This window comes from Coloeus monedula, assembly GCF_965178545.1.
Source record: "Coloeus monedula genome assembly, chromosome: 23".
Lineage (NCBI taxonomy): Eukaryota > Metazoa > Chordata > Aves > Passeriformes > Corvidae > Coloeus > Coloeus monedula.
The window spans coordinates 3,532,261-3,551,222 of NC_138803.1; the positions used below are offsets into that span (position 1 = coordinate 3,532,261).

At 49.2% G+C, this 18,962-nt stretch overlaps 1 protein-coding gene across 1 annotated transcript; it reads left to right on the plus strand.

Annotated features, from left to right (window-relative positions):
- Positions 1-461: 461 nt before the first annotated feature.
- On the plus strand, positions 462-17,723 carry PTPN22 (protein tyrosine phosphatase non-receptor type 22; the record flags this gene model as incomplete). The annotated part of the gene is made up of 21 exons (XM_082296111.1): positions 462-548; positions 3,463-3,571; positions 4,562-4,638; positions 5,510-5,605; positions 5,993-6,031; positions 6,460-6,531; positions 6,607-6,666; positions 7,052-7,194; positions 7,988-8,054; positions 9,081-9,158; positions 9,681-9,773; positions 11,134-11,210; positions 12,181-12,908; positions 13,944-14,033; positions 14,178-14,308; positions 15,004-15,031; positions 15,395-15,475; positions 15,769-15,872; positions 16,487-16,517; positions 17,274-17,351; positions 17,659-17,723. 21 exons carry the CDS (start codon positions 462-464, stop codon positions 17,721-17,723), a joined length of 2,334 nt encoding a protein of 777 aa, XP_082152237.1.
- Between the last annotated feature and the right edge of the window lie 1,239 nt (positions 17,724-18,962).

The following is an 18,962-nucleotide window of genomic DNA, read 5'->3' on the forward strand; positions in this document are numbered from 1 at the left end:
AGGGGAACTGTAGATTTCCCATGCTGTTTTATGGACTCTTCCAGTCACATTCCAGGTTTGAAGCCCTCCTGGTGGATCACAGCCACTTGGGACATGAATGCTCCCCAGCTGCTCCCTGTGCTCACCCCTGGGTACCCCTGGCAGTGATGGCTGGACATGGTGCTGGAGGAATTGGGGTGATGGGGGTCTCGGACTGGTGTCCAACATGTCCCCACCCCTGCCCTCGGTGCTGCCCACCCCGTGCCAAGTAGGGGTGGTTTGAAAGGAGGGCACGAGGGCCCTGTGCTGTGTGTTCTGTTGTGTTGTCTGACCAGGATTATCTGCTACGCACTAATTTCCTTTAGGGCTGTGATGAAGTCAGAAAACCACAGCCAGCGCTCCCCGCGGTGCCTTCCGCTGCGGATCACTTGACATGTCCCTTCCCAGGAGGGCCAGGCCAGGCACGCTCCGGCTCCAGCACCATGGACCAAAGGGAGATCCTGCTACAGAACCTGGAAAGGGTCCAAGGCAAGAAGCTCAGCCGAGGAGAGTTTGCAGAGGAGTTTTTGGTGAGTTCACTCAAGGCTCAGCTCAGTGTTTCAGCTCATGTCGGAGGGAATCGCTCGGTCACTTCTCAAACACATGACAGTGAGACTTTCTAGGAGTTTTTTAATAGACACCTAGGAGTTAACTGGGCTAAGAGGGATGTAAAGACATGAGAGGAATTTAATGGTTTGCATTTGAACTGTTTGCTTTTTAGCTAATTACCCGAGTGCTTCCTGTTTTCTGCTTGCCGAATGCACTTGTCGGGACGCGGTTTCACTTTGCCTGGTAACAGAACCAGGGGGACAGGGAGGAATATGGAGCTTCTGGCCCTGGTGACACAACTGAGGATACAGGGAGGAATATGGAGCCTCTGCCCCTTCTCGCCATTGCAATTTGTTAGACCTGTGGCACACGAGGTCCTACCAGGGATCTCCAGTTTCTCCTTGACTTAGCTCGTCCTTGTTTCCATGGAGCACAGGTTGCCCACAGCAGCTGTGGCTGCCCCATCCCTGGAAGTGTTCAAGTCCAGGTTGGACGGGGCTTGGAGCACCCTGGGAGTGTGGAAGGTGTCCGTGCCCATGGCACAGGGTGGAATGAGATGAGCTTTAAGGTCCGTTCCCACCCAAACCATTCTGGGACCTGGGATCTGTGTGCTCTACATCCAGCAGTGCTCCTGGCCCCTCCTGGAAACTACTTTCTTGTTCCCTCAAGGCAATAGCTGCAAAAAATGCTAATGGCTCCCACCACCCCGTGAGTTCTGCATTGCCCTGAATTTGTGAGCTCTCCGACACATTTTTTGGTTTGGGTGCCAGGGATGAGGCTCAGATGCCAACGCACCATCTCATGGCTAAAGCTGGTGGCTGGAAATGGCTCTTGGTGTATCAGCTGGAGGCAGGTGGCTCTGACAGGCTGCCTGGGCTGCTCTGGGAGGCAGTGACATTGCCCAGCTTTAACAAACAAAGGGAAGGGTAAAACTGGTACCTCTGTGAGACCTGAGATGTGCCAAACACTGGACCCATCTCTGGCTCCGGGTTACTGAGGGGTCCCCACAAGCTCCAGCCCTGCTCTGTCATACCAGTGAAATCTGACACTTCAAACACTTGGGGAAAGCTGAGTGTTTGGTTTCCAGGTGTCTGGGGTGGAGGGAAGTGATTAATCTGAGCCTGCAGTGACAGTCTGTTGTTCCATGGAACAAAGCGCTGTCACAGCCTGCTGAGTTTCCCCTCTCTCTGCCGGGGTGTCTGTGCGTGCGAGGCAGTGGGCTCTGAGCCCTGCTGCTCAGGCTGGCTCCAGAAGCCTAATGTGTTCATTTCTGATCAAAATGGCAGGCAGAAATGGTCAAGGCTGCATTTCCTCTTGTATGGGATAAGATCTTCTTAGAGTGACCTGATTTGTGGCCACTGGGGCAAGGCAGTGGCCTGACCAGGCCGTTGTGCTGGCTTGTGTTTCCAAATGTGACAAATATTCAGTGCCATTCCTTCCCTAATTCCTGCCCTCTCCTTGTGGGACCGAGCATTTGTACATGCAAGTTTGTGGTGATGTTACTGTAAATGGCAGCGGGTTTGTTGGAGTCCCCTTTTTCTGTCTGTGCAGCCTCACAGCTGCACACTGCCCAGGCTCCCCAAGGAATGGGCACGGCCCCAAGGCTGCCAGAGCTCCAGGAGCATTTGGACAATGCTCTGAGGCACAGGGTGGGATTTTGGAATGTCTGTGCAAGACCAGAAGCTGGACTCAGTTATTCTTGTGGATCCCTTCCAGCCCAGGATATTCCATGATTCTGTGATTCCCACTTGCTTTTTCATACCTAGGCATTGCCCACACAGTTTAATGTCAGATTATTCAGGGACAGAAAAGTCAGATGATTCAGGGCCTTGGCTCTGAGAAGACTGACTTTAGTATGGAGTCATGCCCCTTCTATGAAAGCTTTCCCTGGAAGCTGGGGGTGTACTGAAAGGAGGCAGGGGAGGATGTGACCAAAACCAGAATTGCTCAGAAGGCTACAGGGATGTGGAGGCCACAAAACCCATCCTGCTCCCACAATTTCTGTCCTACTGTGTCTGCCCCACGTTCTTAATTAATAGAGGCTGGACACATGGACTGTCCCGAGCCTCCTGTGCCTCCTCCCCGACTCATTCCATCAGATCTCTGAGATTTAACTCCTAGGGTATTGTGGCTGAATTTTGTGGTTTAAAACTGCAGTTTAATATTAAAAACCAACAACCCGGAGACAAAAATATGAAAGAAAAAATACAGTGGGGCTGGTGCTTCAGAAGCTGATGGTAACAAACAGTATGTGTTATTTAGAAGCTGGTGGCAGTGAAATAAAATTCTATGCTTTGCCAGGAGAAAGATGCTTTAACTCTCTGTGAGTACTGCAGCTTTATCCTGAAAATGAAAGAGATGAGAGATTTTCAGCCCTAAGTGTCTGTCCCAGGACTCCTCTCTTCCCTTTCATCAGTCCATGGAGCCACTCTGCTCCAGTTGCTTGTGCTCCCTTAGTGGCTTTAGCATCGCTGCTTCCAGCTATGGACAGGAGCACCTCTACCAAAGTGAGAAAAATCAATAGATTTACCTGTCCTTTCTGGTATCATTTGTTAAAGGTGCTTTGACACTGTCACTCCTCTGATCTGGGTGCCTTTTGTACTGACAGTAATTCCCCCGGGTCTCACTCACTTGTGAGGGCGATGCTTTGTGTCACTTCACAAGCCGACGTGTGGGCACTGCCTCAGCACACACTTTCCATTCTTCAGAAGCTGTGCTGGGGCTCTCAGGTTGTTCTGTCTATTCTTGCTCTGAGAAAAGCCACTCAGGAAAGAATTAATGGTGCCAACCTTGCTTTGTGGTAGCAAACACGACCCCTCGAGACCTGCATGTGCTCTCTAGTAGTGCGCTGGCTGTAGCACGTCTGCTGTAATTTGTTCCACTCTTTTATCACAGAAGCTGAAGAGACAGTCAACAAAGTACAGATCGGATAAAATCTACCCTGCAGCAGTGTCTGAGCAGCCAGAGAATGTCAAGAAGAACAGATACAAGGACATCTTACCTTGTAGGTTGGAAATAGCACATGTTCCTACTCAGCCTTTTGTTTTTCTTGCTTTTCTTGTTCTCATCCTCTGGTGCCTGCCTGCACAGTTGTTGTGTGTGAGCATCTCACTGCTGTCTGTTGGCTTTGAGTCCTGCTGTTCAGATGCAGGGCTTTGGCTGCTGCTGTGCCTGCTCTGGGGGACTTTGGCACATATCAATGCCCTCAGGCACATGGTGGAGTTCTGGGGATGTCCTGTGCAGGGACGGGAGTTGGACTCGATGATCCTTTCCAACCCAGGATATTCCGTGATTCTGTGATATTTTCTAGAGACAGAAGGACTCCTATTAACTAGGAAACACATCCTCCAGTGATCATCCTTGCAAGCTTCCTGGGTAGCATTGCAATCCCTTGCATCCAAAGGCCTTTGGACAGCTATGTCTCCGTGATGTACAAAGCAGACAACAGGCAAAACCTGCTGTGGCTTGTCCTGGCTTGATGCAGTGGTCTCCAAAGGACAGTCTGTCCCAGGATCAGAGCAGACTGTCTCTTTCATCCATTCCAACTTGGACAAGAAAGTAAATCACAGAAAAATTGAGGTTGGAAAAGACCTCCAAGATTGAGTCCAGCTTTCAAACCTTTGTATCTAACGCCACAGACCGGGTTTGAGCCTGGAGTGCGTTTAGGTGGTTTTGGGCTTGGCTTTCTGCATGGTCAGAGGGGATCAGCGTTGCACTGGGGCAGTGGCAGCGCCTGCAGCTCTCCCATAAAGCCTCCCCAACTCTCCAAAAGGATCTCATCCATCCCCTGTGTGTGTAGGCAGAGGCACTTCTGAGCAGGGCTGTGGGAGGTGTGGGAGGTGTGGGAGGGACATCAGCTGCTTGCACAGCCACCCACCTGCCCTGGATGAGCTCTCTGATGTGAGTGCTCCCCCAAAGCACCTTGTGCTGCCCTCCAAGGACTCAGTGACCGTGAAAGACAGACACTGACTGCTGCTTCTCCTGTTTTTTTCAGTTGACCACACCAGAGTGGAGTTGTCCCTGATTACATCTGACACAGATTCTCATTACATCAATGCCAACTTCATCAAGGTATGGCCTCTTTTGTGCCGTTTTGTCCTGCAAAGGTGTTGGTCCTGCCACCATGGTGGGTTGTGCCAAGAGGAGCAGGTCAGGGGCTCTGCAGTAATTTCTGGGCTGTGCTCAAGGATGACTGATGTAAGAAGATGTGTACAACCAGTGAGCCCTCCAGAAACCCTCTGTGCAGCACAGAGGCACCAGGCTATGGGGCAGGGGACACACTCGTGCCGGGGCCATGGGTGAACAGTTTGTGGTTCACAGCCCCAACTTCCTTGTCGCCGTTGCTGCCTTTGGTGGGTGACAGTGGTGCAAAATTGCCTGTGGCCAGAGTCACCTGGGCTGAAACCAGTGCAGAGGCAGGAAACCTTGCAGTGCTGCACGGCTGGGACCCGCTGCTGGGGCGAGCAACGGGGCACGTCAGTGTGGGGCAGTGCTCCATCAGCAGCTCCACGTGTTTTGGGATTGTCCTGGGCCTACAACCCTTCTCTGATTGACAGATGGATAGATGGATAGATGGATAGATAGATAGATAGTTGGTTGGTTCCCTTCATTCTCCATGACAGTGACCCAGGACTCTTCTGCAGGAGAAAAGACCTTCCCAACAGGATCATTGTTCATTCTGTGGCCACATCACCTTCAAGCTCCCAGAGCACTGTAAGAACTGGTGCTGGTCTCAGCTCAATCCCAGCTCCCCAGCTCGGCCCTGCCTTTTCTTTGCACATCCCTGCTCGAGTTAATGTATGTGCCCAAAATTCAACTATATGAAAGTCCTTATAAATTCTTAATGGGCTTGCTGATAGAAGTAAATTCAGAGAGAGGAATGACTTTATTTCTGCTGGTGAACTATGCACAGATGTGTCCATGTCTGGTTTGAATGTTCCAGGGTGTCTACGGGCCAAGAGCATATATTGCAACCCAGGGTCCTCTCCCCACTACTGTCATTGACTTTTGGAGGATGATTTGGGAGTATGAAGTCCTGGTAAGGTGCAGATTTATATCTAAATATAAAGTTTTTATGTCCTTTTTTTTAAGAAAAGTTGTCCTTACATCCTGAAGTCCTTTGTGAGCCAGGGTTTCACTCCAGATGTTGTGTGTGTCCCACATCTCTACCGTCAGCCTCCTCCCACTCGTGCCAAGGCAGGAGTCTGCTGGTGGCTGTCCCTGCCTTTGGGTGGTGGCTGGGGAGGTCCTTGTGCCAGGCTGTGGGTGATGTCCCAGTGTGACTTGTCTGGCAGTTGGGGCTCGGGGGAAGGCAGCCCACAGAGTTTCCTTGTCACTGATAAGTACCTGCAAGAGCTGAGTTTAATTTTGCTGCCTGGATAAGAAACTTGTGCTCAGACTTTTCTAATGAACTTTCTTCCTGCAGGTCGTGGTCATGGCTTGTATGGAGTTTGAAATGGGGAAGGTGAGTAGTGTGTCACAGATGGCCTCTGAGTGCCAGGGCAGGGTGAGAGATGCAGATTTTTATTAAATCCCATTAGTGACAGCGAGTTTCTGTTTGATATGAGCTGTTTTCTGAGTCTCCAACTACAAATGGTCCCATGGGAGATGTCCCTGCCCATGGCAGGGGGTGAAATGAGATATCTTTAAGGTCCCTTCCAACCAACCCAGTCTGGAATTTCATGAAATTCTTTAGCCATTTCCGGTAGCATAGAGAATCTCTCTGGAAAGGCAAAACCAGCAGTGGCAGCTGCAAGGAAGGGGAGGCTGGAGCTGGACAGCAGCAAGAGCTGAGCCTCTTCCCAACGTGAATTTTGTCCTGAAAAGTGAAAGAGGAGACAGCACAGCTGGGCCAGTGGGGAATAACCAAACACATCCTGCTTGTCCCAACAGAAGAAGTGTGAGCGGTACTGGGCAGAGGTGGACGGCTCCCCCCTGCACTGTGGCCCCTTCGCCATCACCTGTGTGAGTGCAGCCACCCCAGCACCCTGACCCCCCCCGGGGCACCCATGGAAAATGTGACTCTGACTTCTTCTGCAGGAGGCTGAGGAGAAGAGGAATGAGTATGTGATCAGAACTTTAAAGGTGACCCTGAATGAGGTAAGGAGGAAAGGTCAAGGCAGAAAATGCACCCGAGCTGGCTTTGTTATATAAATAATATATTGAAATATGGTACATTTTGTGCAGAAAAGTTTAGACTGCTCAGGCTGCTGAATTAGATTTGACAGCAGTTGAGGGAACAAAGAAAGTAAAAAATTCATTAAGTCAGACCTCAGTTTCTGAAGCTGTTTGTCAGTCATGGCAAATCAGACTCCAGGTAAGTGAGGCCAAGAATGTCATAAAACGGCTCCTGCAGCAAAACCAGCTGCAAACTGTTCCTCTGCCCTTTGCCTGCTGATGCAGAAGGGAGTTGGAGATGGAGCAGAAATCCAGCTTCCCTTGCCATGCCGACATCCCAGACCCTGCCACTGCTCTTCCTCTGCAGGCAACCCGCACCATCTACCACTTCCACTACAAAAACTGGCCGGACCACCACATCCCCTCATCCATCGAGCCCATCCTGGAGCTCGTCAGGGATGTTCGCTGCTACCAGCCCGATGACAGGGTCCCTGTCTGCATCCACTGCAGGTGGGTAACCTGGCTGCCAGCAGGGAAGGGCTGCTGGCCCCCAGACCCCTGTGCTCCCACATCCCGAGGGGTCACAAAGCAGGGAAGATGGCCAAGCCCACAGCCAAGCTCCTCTTGTAGGGAGCCCTAAGGCAAAGGGCTCCTCTGAGGACAGCCAGCATGGCCAGGGGGCAGGGAAGGAGGCAGCAGCAGGCCAGCAACAGAATCACAGAATCATGGAATTGCTTAGGTTGGAAAAGTCCTTTAAGATGGTCGAGCCCAATCATCTGCCCAGCACTGCCAAGGCCACCACTAAACCACGTCCTCAAGTGCCACATCTACACGTTTTCTCAATGGTGACTTCACCACTGCCCTGGACAGCCTGTGCCAGTGCTTGACAATGCTTTTGGTGTAGAAATTTTTCCTGATATCCAATCTAAACCTCCCCTGGGGCAACCTGAGGCCATTTCCTCTTGTCCTGTCCCTTGTTAGTTGGGAGAAGAGACCAGCACCTGGCCAGGGAGTTGTAGAGAGTGAGAAGGTCTGGGTCAGAGATCACCACCACTGGGCATGTCCGTGTGTGGCTGGTCAGCACAGGAGGACTGAGAGCAGTTCTCAGGGGATGAGCTGTGCCTCCCAACCCTGTGCAGCAGAGCCCTGCGTGGGCTGAAGCTGCAGCATCATGCGGGTCTGTACCTTCTGCTGTGTGGAAGGGACAGGTGGCTGTGGGTCTTCTCCAAATATCCTTGTCAGAAAACACAGTGTGCCCACCTTCTGAGCTGTGCTGGCAATCCTGCTGTGGCTGTCATTGCAGTGCTGGCTGCGGCAGAACCGGCGTCATCTGCACCATCGACTACACCCAGAAGCTGCTGAAGGATGGGGTGAGTGCCAACCCCTCACTGCCTTCGATGGCACCTGCACCCCTCTGTCCCTCCCCAACCTTCCCTCTCCCTTTCACCTCCTCTGACTGCACTCAGGTGGATTTCAGGTGGATGGGAGCTCCCCATGGCCTGACTGGAGAATGCCGGTGATCAAAGCGCTGATTCCCCATCCCCAGTTTGTGCCACTCCTCTCTCTCTAGACACTGACAGCATCACAGCAGTGGGGCAGAATCCCCCCTCCACTGCTCCCTCTGGCCAGGCCTTCAGCTCACAGCACACGGCCCTGTGCCGACCTTCACTCTTCAATACATCTTTACTATCTGTATTTGTCTCTCCGCACTTACACATCAGATACTCAGCATTTCCAAACCACCACCTTGCTTTACTCTGACTCTCCAATAACGGTGGCACAGGCAGTAATCCCTGGCCTCAGGGCAGGTTGCTGGGACTCAGAGGAGAGCCTGATGTCTTCTGTTCTACCGTTCCCTGAACCCATCCAACAGGGAAATCAGTGTCACGTCCTCTGTGCTGCCTGCAGCTTAATAACTAACACTCTAACACTCTGTGGAGTGTGAGACAGGAGGAGGGAGGAGGGTGGTTTGTAATAAATAAAACAGCACTTAAAGCAGGCCCTTTGTTAAAAATTCTTGCAGTAGCAGGCCTGGATTTCAGACAGTGCTCTGGACTGCATCATGACTTGGAAGCTTCGTGGAATTAGGCCTGTCTGTAATTTTTATCAGAGAAATCATAGAAATCATGGAAAGACTTGGGTTGGAGGGACCTTAAAGACCCTCTCTTTCCAGCCCCCTGCCATGGGCAGGGACACCTTCCACTGTCCCAGGTTGCTCTAAGCCCCATCCAACCTGGCCTTGGACACTGCCAGGGATCCAGGGGCAGCCACAGCTTCTCTGGGCACCCTGTGCCAGGGCCTCACCACCCTCACTGGGAACAATTCCTTCCCAATATCTAACCTAAATCTCTTCTCTTTTAGTTTGAAACCATTTTGTCTTTTCCCTTTCTCGCCAGATTGTTCCAGTGAACTTCAGTGTGTTCAGTCTGGTCCAGGAAATGCGCACACAAAGACCTTGCATAGTGCAGACCAAGGTAGGTTTGGGGAATGTCACCAACTGGTCCATGCCGGGACCTCACCTTTTCCCCAGGAGGGTTCACAGCAGGGAAACCCAGAGCAGCAGTGCTGGTGGGAGCTGGGGTGTGGAGATGTTGTGCAAAGTCCCTTTTCTGAACAGAACAATGATTTTGCAGAAATTAATTTGGTAGCTGAGCATTTCCTTGTGGACAGCTGGGACAGCACTCACAGTGTGATTTATCGAACGCTTGTGCTGGAAACCAGGAACTGTCCAGGCAATGAAGTGGGAACTTTTCTCAGCTGCAACAGACTGAAGAGGAAGCTGAATGCAGAACAGCATTGTTTGCACACCCAAAAACCCCCCAAATGCTTCGGTGTGAACCCTGTGAGAGTCGTGGCTTCTGCCTCTTCTCAGAATTCACACCCTGCCACTGGACAGGAAAGGCAGCTTCTCTCAGGGGTGCTACTTGATTGGGAAGAGGTGCCATTTACAGGTCCCACCGGTGCTGGCTGTCACGTTTTTTCTGTCTGGAATGCAGGAGCAGTATGAGCTGGTTTACGACGTGGTGATTGAGCTCTTCAAAAGGCAGATTCAAGCACTCGATGCCCAGAAAGATTTTGCTGCTTCACAGGTAAAAGTCCCAGGACAAACACCCTGCCTCTTGCAGCCTGGGCACTCCAGCTCTAACCTCAGTTCCTGCTGCAGACCTGGGATGAATTCCCATATTTTCTGCTCCCCTTGATACCCAAACTGAGTCTCTTTTGAAGTTAACCCATGAGAATCCAGCTCTTCCCCTAAATGTGCAATGCTTATCACAAACAAGACCTAGATTTTCTTCCATCTCAAAACCATTTTCTATTTTCTATATATTTTTATGATTGTTTAATGTCATGAGTGAATAGAAAAGCACGAACTTTCTACAGGAGGGACTGATTTCCATGGGGATGTTCCAGAGAAACTTGTCTTCATGGAGTTCTTGGAAGCAGCTGAGGGATTTTTAGATCAGGTTGGGAAGGTCCAGGTTGGGAAGCTTGGGATCACGAGGCAGTGAGGCTGAAAGTGTTACCTCGTGTGCTAGTGAGGGAATCAGCACCACAGCCTGTCTTTGGGAGGACATAGGGGGAAATATCTTGTGAAAAAACATGGCAAAGTCTCACAAATCTGTTACACCTCTGAGGAAAAATAATGTGATCTTGGTGTGAAGTTGCACATTAACATGAAGAGCCAAAACATCTCTGCTTGAGGTTTTCTTTGCTCTTGCTGTTCTGTGACTGCCAACATGAGCCTCGCTGGATCAAATCCAGGAAAGTAAATGCATCACAGCAAAGCCTGGAAGGTCACAGTGAGCTCATTTTGTCAGAAACTTTTATCTAAAGAATTGGGAAGAGGATCCTGCAATGGGACTCGTGCCTCAGTTTTGCCATAGGATTTGCAGGATGTTCCAAGCCAGAGCTGAGTGAGAAAAGAACTGGGAAAAGCCTTTTCGGCCTGGTTAAGGACAGTCTGTGAGCAAAGGTCACACAGAGCTGGGCTGACACAAAATGCAGAGGACGCTTCAAGTCAGGATGTGGTTTTGTAGCTCTTGCCCAAAACTCTCGCCCCCCTAAACCTCCCTCTCCTCTGAGGACACTGTGCAGAGCATGGGGATGGCCATGAGCTGGTGTCACAAACAAAACCAGCACCCAGCTTGCCCAGTGTGGGCTCCTGAAGGCAGAGTGTCTGCACAGGCTGCCTGCCAGCTGTTTGGCACAGCTGGATGGTTGTAGGGCTTGCTGTGCTCTCGATTCAGAAAGGTGCTGGCAGGAGTTGTTCTTCAGGAAGTTCTGTCTGCAGTTTTCAGCTCCACCTTGGTGTTTTCAAGTTGCTGCTGATCATTTCCCAAGTGCTTTAGTAATTAGAAGTAGTTGGCAAAAATTCCGACTCCTGAAGCAGCACGTTGGTGTTTGCATTCTGCCTCCTCACTCTTGTTTGCCAACATTTCCTTTTCCTAGGAAGGAGCAGGACATCCTGCAGCCAAGCCGGTCCTGACTCCAGTGGAAGACATTTATGGCCTGAGTTTACTCACCTGGTAAGGCCTCAGCACAAGTATCCCTGGTTGGTATTTGCAGTCACCCACACAATTTCAGAGAGGTGAACTTTTTGATGTGTGCTTTGGAACACTTTAGCTCTCAGGATCTGCTGCCTCCCTTGAGTCCCACTTTGACCCTCATGTTTTTCCTAACAAAATTCATCGAATCATAAAGGTTGGAAAAATCTTCTAAGACCACCGGGCACAACCATTAACCCAGCACTGCCAGGTCCAACAGTAAGCTGTGTCCCAAGTGCCACATCTACATGTTTTTTGAATACTTCCACAGATGGTGTTTCCACCACTTTCTTGGGCAGCCTGTTCCAATGCCTGATCACCCCCTCAGTGAAGAAATTTTTCTTAATTTCCTAATAATTCCTGCTCTTCTCACTGATGTGTCTCAGCGTCTTCCCTGTGTGTCATTATCAGTCCCCTTCTTCTGCCCTGGGCTTTGTTTCACGCAGTGTTTCACATATGAACTGAGAAGAGTATGGAACAGTATAGAAACAGTCTCATGCACATGGAGACACCAAGGGCTGGGTTATCCCAGCCCTCTGCCTGGCACGGAATGTCCCCCCAGTGGTCCCATCTTCCATCTGCACATTCCACTCCAGTGCCCCTTGCTGCAGGAATAGCAGTCCTGAGGATCCAACTTCCCAGTACCAGCAGCTTCCAAGGGTGGTGGGATCTCTCTGTGGGCACTGTTTGGGATTGCAGTGTCCTCTTTCTGTAAATAATTTTGCTTTTTCATTCAGTTTGCTGGCATAAAGGGGCCTCCCCTGTTCACCATTTACTGGTGTCGAAGTGGAGCACAGTCCTTCCCTGTGCTCCTGGCTTGAGGCCGAGTTGGGCTCTGCGTTCCCGAGGGAATTGCTGCTGGGAGCAGTGCTGTGGGCCCCGTTAGTGGGCTGACATTTTCTGAGCCCTCGATGGCCTTGACTCCACACCACTTTTTTGTGCTTTACTGCAGCTCAGAACGAGAGGAGCAGGTTGCACACCAACACCTGCCTCCGCAGCAGGAGGAGCACCAACGTCTCCGTCCTGCGGCACAGAGCAAAGCGTCCCTGCCCTCACCGTGTGCCATGGCAGCACAGCACAGCTCTGCCCAGGGTGTGCCCCCCATCAGACAGGCCATCTCCTTCGGTGCTTTGAACTTCATCAGCCGCAGGAAGGCGGCTGCCGGCGAGCCCAGGGGTGCTGGGGATGCCCCTCAGAAACACCGCAGCTGGGAGCTGGACCTGGAGCCAAAGGGAGCAGGCGGGAGGGGGCCTGGTGCCAAAGCACCTCTGGCATGGACTGTATCGACCCCTCTAGCCCTGGGGCAGCAGGGAGAAGACTGGGAACGGGATGCAGGGGATGCCAAGCCTGTTTGGAGTCCACAGGGGCCAAAAGCCAGTCACTCAAGCTTCCAGGATGGATTTTCCCCTGTGGACCCGAACACCTCCAGACGAGCAGCAGACGCCCTCCCAGGCCAGAGGCACCAGGGGCAATACCCTCACCCTTACCTGTGCTCAGCAGAAGACTCCTACTTCTCATCACTCTCTCCAGACAACCCCGTGTCCCCCGTGTTTCCCTTTCTGGAGGGGCAGGATGAGCTCCTCTGTTCTTGCTCTGCCAGTGCCCCACTACAGCCTACCACAGCCAGCTCCCCATCGTCCCACCACACTCCCCTGAACGAGGAGAGGATGTTCCCCTTGGGTGAGTGCTACTGGGACAAGGGGACACATGGGACAAGGTCTCTCTGGACTGGGGTGTGCTGGAGGGAGTGGTCAGTGTGGTCATCTGGTGTCCAGGGAGGGCTGTGGCTGCTCCTCAGGACTGGGTTCTCATGGGAGCTGAGGGAGTAACTGGTTTCATCCTCACACTCTTTTCATCCTGCCTTAATTTTTTTCCACAAGCATTTTTAGAACAGCGTGATTTTCGTGTTTGAGTTACACAGCTGCTCTGAACCTCTGTGTCACCTCAGAGCAGCTCTCACAGGGTGGCAGGGACTGGTGCTGACCAATTCTTACAGCAAGGTGCTCCAAAAAGCATTCAGAAAGCTCCCAGAAATGGTTTTTTCTGAGGATCTTATTTTCAGGCCAAACCCTACTCACTCTTTGCTTCAGAGTGTCATGTGGGGGACACTGAAATCTCACTGAGATTGAGAGATCCAGGACTTCAGGGGCCCTGAGCTACCTGATCTACTGGGTGACACCCCTGCCCATGGTGGGCTTGTTGGATCTAAATGGTTTTTAAGGTCCCTTCCAACCCAACCCATTCTATGATTCCATGATTCAACACAAGTATTTTGCCCAGATCTGTATCCTTAAATCCATCACCTGTCATAGGAGGAAGGTGGAATTATTCCTTGATCTGGTTAGTCCTGGTCCAGCTGGACATTTCCTGTTGTCCACAGCTTTGGCACTTGCTCCACTTTGCCCTGCCCAGGCCCCTCAGCATTCACTGTCACAAAGACATGCTCGTTATCCCGGTGCCCTTAGGAAGTTACGCGAGTTGCAGCCCAAGCCAAGGAGCAGCCGAACCACCAGCTGTGTGCCTGGCTGTGTTGGGTTATGCTCATTTTCCTTGTGCAATTGGTGCTGAGAGCTATTTGGACGTTTAACCAAAAGTTTAGAGGTGTTTAACCTTAATCTCTGGTGCGTGGCAAGGCAGGAGCAGCCCTCTCCTCTATACAGGCCTGTGGTCCCCCTCATGTCCTGCCATGCCAGTAACCTGTGTCTCTCCAATCAGCCCCCCTGCCACAGCCAGATGATGATGATGATGATGCTCCACCCCTGCCCCAGCGCACCCCCGAGTCCTTCATTGTGGCCAGTGAGTTGGGTAAGTGACTAACAACATTAAATATGGGTCTGAGAAGCACTGAAGGCTCACCTGACATCGGTGTGGTCCCGTAGCATCCGGCAGTGTCTGTGCTCTGGCTGCCTGGGGTGAGAAATGATCTCTCTGGTGTTCAATTGCTTCTAGGACAATTTCCTCAGGCCACTTCAGATTTCCAGCTTCCAGACAGAAATCCAAATATCGGAACCTCCTGGGAGTGGAGTGGTGAGTCTCACTCAGAGGGGTTTCCTGACCCTGTGAGATTGAGACCATGTAAGGTAAGTAAGTGGCATTTTACCTCTTTTCTGGCATTATTTCTATGCCAATCTCCTTATCACATTTCCTTCTATGAGAAAGACTCTAGTTTTGCCACTTTGTACTTGCCATAAATTATTTCATAGAATCACAGAATCATGGGATGGTCTGGGTTGGAAGGGACTCTTAACATGATCCCATTCCACCCCCTGCCATGGGCAGGGACACCTTCCACTAGACCAGGTTGCTCCAAGCCCTGTCCAACCTGACTTTGAACACTTCCAGGGATTTCAGGGCTCAGGATTGGGAAGAAGACATGGCCTCAGTCCAGCCCCTTCCTATCAACATCTATTTTACTCCAAACATTATTTTTTGGGATTCTAAGACCAGTACAGGGTAACAAACATATTGCCCCTCATTTAGAGAAGGATAATGAAGACAGGACATTCGTGTTCTGCTGAGCTTCACACAGCCCTGTGGAACCAACAGGAGCTGAACAAAATTTAGGCATCTCTTGATCATCCCATAGCTGAGTGACAGCTCTGTGAACTAGAAGAATAAGGCACAAGTCTGTCTTCCTTTACGTGAGCGTGGAGGTGTGTGTGGGAGGGTGTTTGCACATCACATCCTTTCCTCATCTTCTCTGGCTTCCTTGTGTGCAAGAAAACAACATTTGGATGTGGGAATTTTAAATACCTGCCTTGTTTTTTGTTTCCAGAGTGTGAAGCTTTGGAGCCCACGAACAGGTATAAGTTTAACACTGGGATAATCTTTGTAATTAAGACCTGCTTTTTTTCTGAAACTGCTTTATTTAGTAAATGTGTTTAAGGTCCATGCTCAGTGCAATGGAAATTGTTGCTAAATAGTTCTGCAACTAAATAGTTCTAACCAGAACAGTTCTGCAACCAAATGAACTGGTAGTTTTATATTTCCTAATCAGCTCTTGCCTCATCCTGTACATGAGGATGTTCCTTGCAGGCTCCTCTTTGTCTGCATGTTGTGTGTTTCCTTTGAGACAACTGAGATAAGATGGTTGGTAATAATTTATATATATATATATATATAATTTTAAAGCTAGGTAACCAAGTCTTTTATTTTTGCTTTCTCAGAGACAACCCAGGATGGCTCTAATTCTCCTCCTCCGCTTCCTGAAAGAACCCCAGAGTCGTTTGTTCTCGCTGAGGCAGCAAGTAAGTGCTGAGCTCTTTTCTCGGGATGTAACTGAGGTTTTACACTCACACCTAAACCTGTAGGTTTCTGAGAGCATGGCCCACTTGTTCAAAGCATTACAGTGTAGTGCTTCAGCACTTCCCTGCAGGAGAGTTCAGCAAATACAACAAAAATAAACACAACTAGGGAACCTGCATAAAATTTCTAGAAGTGCTGCATTAGAGGAGATGAAAAGCAACAACAAAGCACTTGGAAAAAACCAGCAGGATTTACGAATGACCACTGAAAATGTATGTATGATGTATGTTCCCAGGTCTGCAGCCTGCTGCAAGAAATTCCTCTAGTCCTGCAGGTTTGGAGAACAAGGGCTCCGAAACATCATCCAAAGAACTCATGAAATGCTTCAGGAGGAGCAAGGTAAAAGAAACAAAAGAAAAGGTGTGGAAAAGGGAGAGGGTGAGAGAAGGGCTGGCTCTGGCACAGCTGCTGCTGCTGCTGCCCTCTCACTGCTAACTGGGGGAACAGGGCCCTGCTTCGAGACTGCTCGTGTTTATGGCAAGAAAAGAAGAATAATAAAAATATTCTGATGTAGAAGTGCAAACACCTGCCCTGTCTGCACTGGGAACAGGGTAATGCAGCCCTGCCCAGGGCAGGGGTTATGCCCCAGCACTCCATCCACCTGAGTGCCAATTCCTCTGGGGAAAAGTTGCTCCAGTGGAGTCTGAGTCTGTCCTACAAGGACAGAACCATCACCAGCCTCCTCTTCTTGAGGCTCCTGTTAATTATCCTCGTGAGCTTGTACTTTGGGGTGTTATGGTGGAACAGAAAAGCATTTGAGGAAAACAGCAAGAAAAATACAGACTGGAGGCATTTGGGCTGACAAGGAAAAAGCCAAAGAGAGTGGCACAAAGTTTGCTTTTATGAGATGTATACTTGTACATTTACCAGTGAATTCCCTTTACCACAGTAACTGATCCACTGCTTCCTACATTTTTTTCCAACTAGTCTTTTTCTATTTTTTTTTTTAACAGAGCTTGAAAATATTGAAAAATGTGAGAAAAAGTAAGTCTTTCAGGCTAGTATCTTCCCAATGGATTTAAGCAAGTATTTAAATGTGTGGCATGGAAATATCAAGAACCTGAACTTTTCCAGTGTGAAATTCCCCACACTTTGGAGCAGGACACACAGGGCTGTGCCAGCTGAGCACCTTCTCACCTGGAGAGCTGTAGCTGTTGTAGGAATGTCATAAGGATGATGTGCTGACCTTCAGGTGCCTTGGGGACAAATTACCAAATTCTTCAGGTTGTTCAAACCTGTGTTGCAGGACCCTACAAATGGGAGATATGGGTGCTGGGAGAATGTGAGCCCCAGCCTGGATTCTGACCAGTCTATTTGGAGCACAAATAAGGAATCTCTCACTAAAATCCCTTTGGTCTAAAATTAAAAGGCTTACCTTGAAAACAGGACTGCTAAAAAGCGTTTAAAGCACTTCTGAGCAAACGTTTTCTCAGCAGAAAAATTTACTACTTGCTGCAGTAGTAAATCCACTCTCTGTAAATATGGGATTGCACAAATTAAGGATGGAATTCCTCCCTGTGAGGGTGGGCAGGCCCTGGCACAGGGTGCCCAGAGAAGCTGTGGCTGCCCCTGGATCCCTGGCAGTGTCCAGGGCCAGGCTGGATGGGGCTTGGTGCTGGTTTGATGGTTGGACTGGATTATCTTAGAGGCCTTTTCCAACCTAAAGAATTCCGTGATTCCATAAGTTCAGCTCTGGAAGTACCAGTGACCAACTGCTCCGGTCTCATTTTTTATTTCTAGGCATCTGCAGTCCATCTTCACTGACAAAATCATCAGAACCTGCCCCAACAAACTCTCCGAGGTCTTTCCTTAACTTTGGTATGTTTTCCTCTTTGTGTTTTGGTAGGAAGAACCTGGTTCTTGGAAATCTAAATGCCAGGCAGAACACTTACAAACTACAAACATTGCAGATAATGCTCATTGGTTTTTACACATTTAGTTTTTACACATTTACAACTTTATTCGCAGCTACAGGATGTTGCTTTTCTGTCATATCTTAAAGCTTAGGAAAGATCTGAAACTACAAGTATTTTCAAATCCTGTGTTATTTTAAGGGATTACATAATCAGCATCTATAACATACAGAATTTGTTGCATTAAAAATATATATATAATTTCTTCCTAGGCTTTGCAAATCGATTTTCAAAACCTAAAGGACCAAGAAATCCACCCCCAGCATGGAAGATTTAGATGCATTTTATAGACTCGGCATTGCAGATTTGCAAGTCCTCCTGAAATACTTGGAATGCCCATCCCAGTGAGGCTTCCATCCAAATAAACACATCAAAAGCTGTTTCACGGTGTTGGCAGCTCAGGCACTACTTGCACATTCACTGGAGTTTAAAAGTAAAGAATATAAAAGTACCAGCAGCCTTCAGTTAATTCACAATGGGATGGAAGGCAAGCCTTGGAATACAAGTTTTATCCTAAGGAGGGACATATTTTTGTTGTGTTTTGGAATGTAATCACTTCAGAAGGATGGATTTGAGCATAAACTCAAATGGTTTTTGATGATGATGAAGACTATGGAATGATCTGGAAAGCCAATGGAACAGAGTGAGGTGGATCAAGACCCTTACTCACATTTGTAGGTCTACTGTAATCAAAGACACTGAGATGTTTACATTACTTGGACTAAGAAGGAATTAGCATTGCAGATTTTAGAAATAACATAAGCTTTTTTTTTTCTTTCATCTGAGTGAATCAGAGCATTTGTCTGGATTTTTGGGCAGTAAGTCTTAAGATGGTGATTGATCCCATAGAAACTACACTGTTGTAACTGGACTGCACAATTGGCTGACCAAGCTGTTCTTCCATCTGGAAAAAAAAAAAAAAATCCAAAATTACCACAACAGCAAGCAAAATAGCATTGTATTTTAAAAACAATGCTGTTCTTAAGGATTTGTGATCCTCCAGCACAGAATTTCAGGTGGGAACAGGGAAGACGAGATTTGTCATGAGATTCCTCACCAGATTCCACTGCTGTTTCCATCAGTGGGGAGGGAGAAAGATGCTGAAAATTGCTTTATATGATCGTTTTCCTGTAAAGACAGAAAACAAAAACAAAAAAAAACCAAACAAAAAAAGGTGGGATTTGGGGAATTTGGTCAAGAGAAATCTGCTGACCACTGCTGGAATGGAAAACTCAGCTGGCTTAAAGTTGGAGGAATAGCCGATATTGCCTTTTTTATTACTTAAGTCATGGGTTTTCTTAACAGCAGAAAACAGTGAAAACCTTTACCCAAATTATATTCCTGTTTCTCCCAGGCTGGACGGAGTTCGGAGCAACCTCCTGTAGCGGAAGGTGCCCCAGCCCATAGCAGGGGGTGAAACGAGATTTTTCAGTTCCCTCCCAACCCTTAAGATTTTATGATTCAATGAATTTATTCCATCCCCTTGCCACGGGCAGGAATGGCCTTCTTAAGCTCG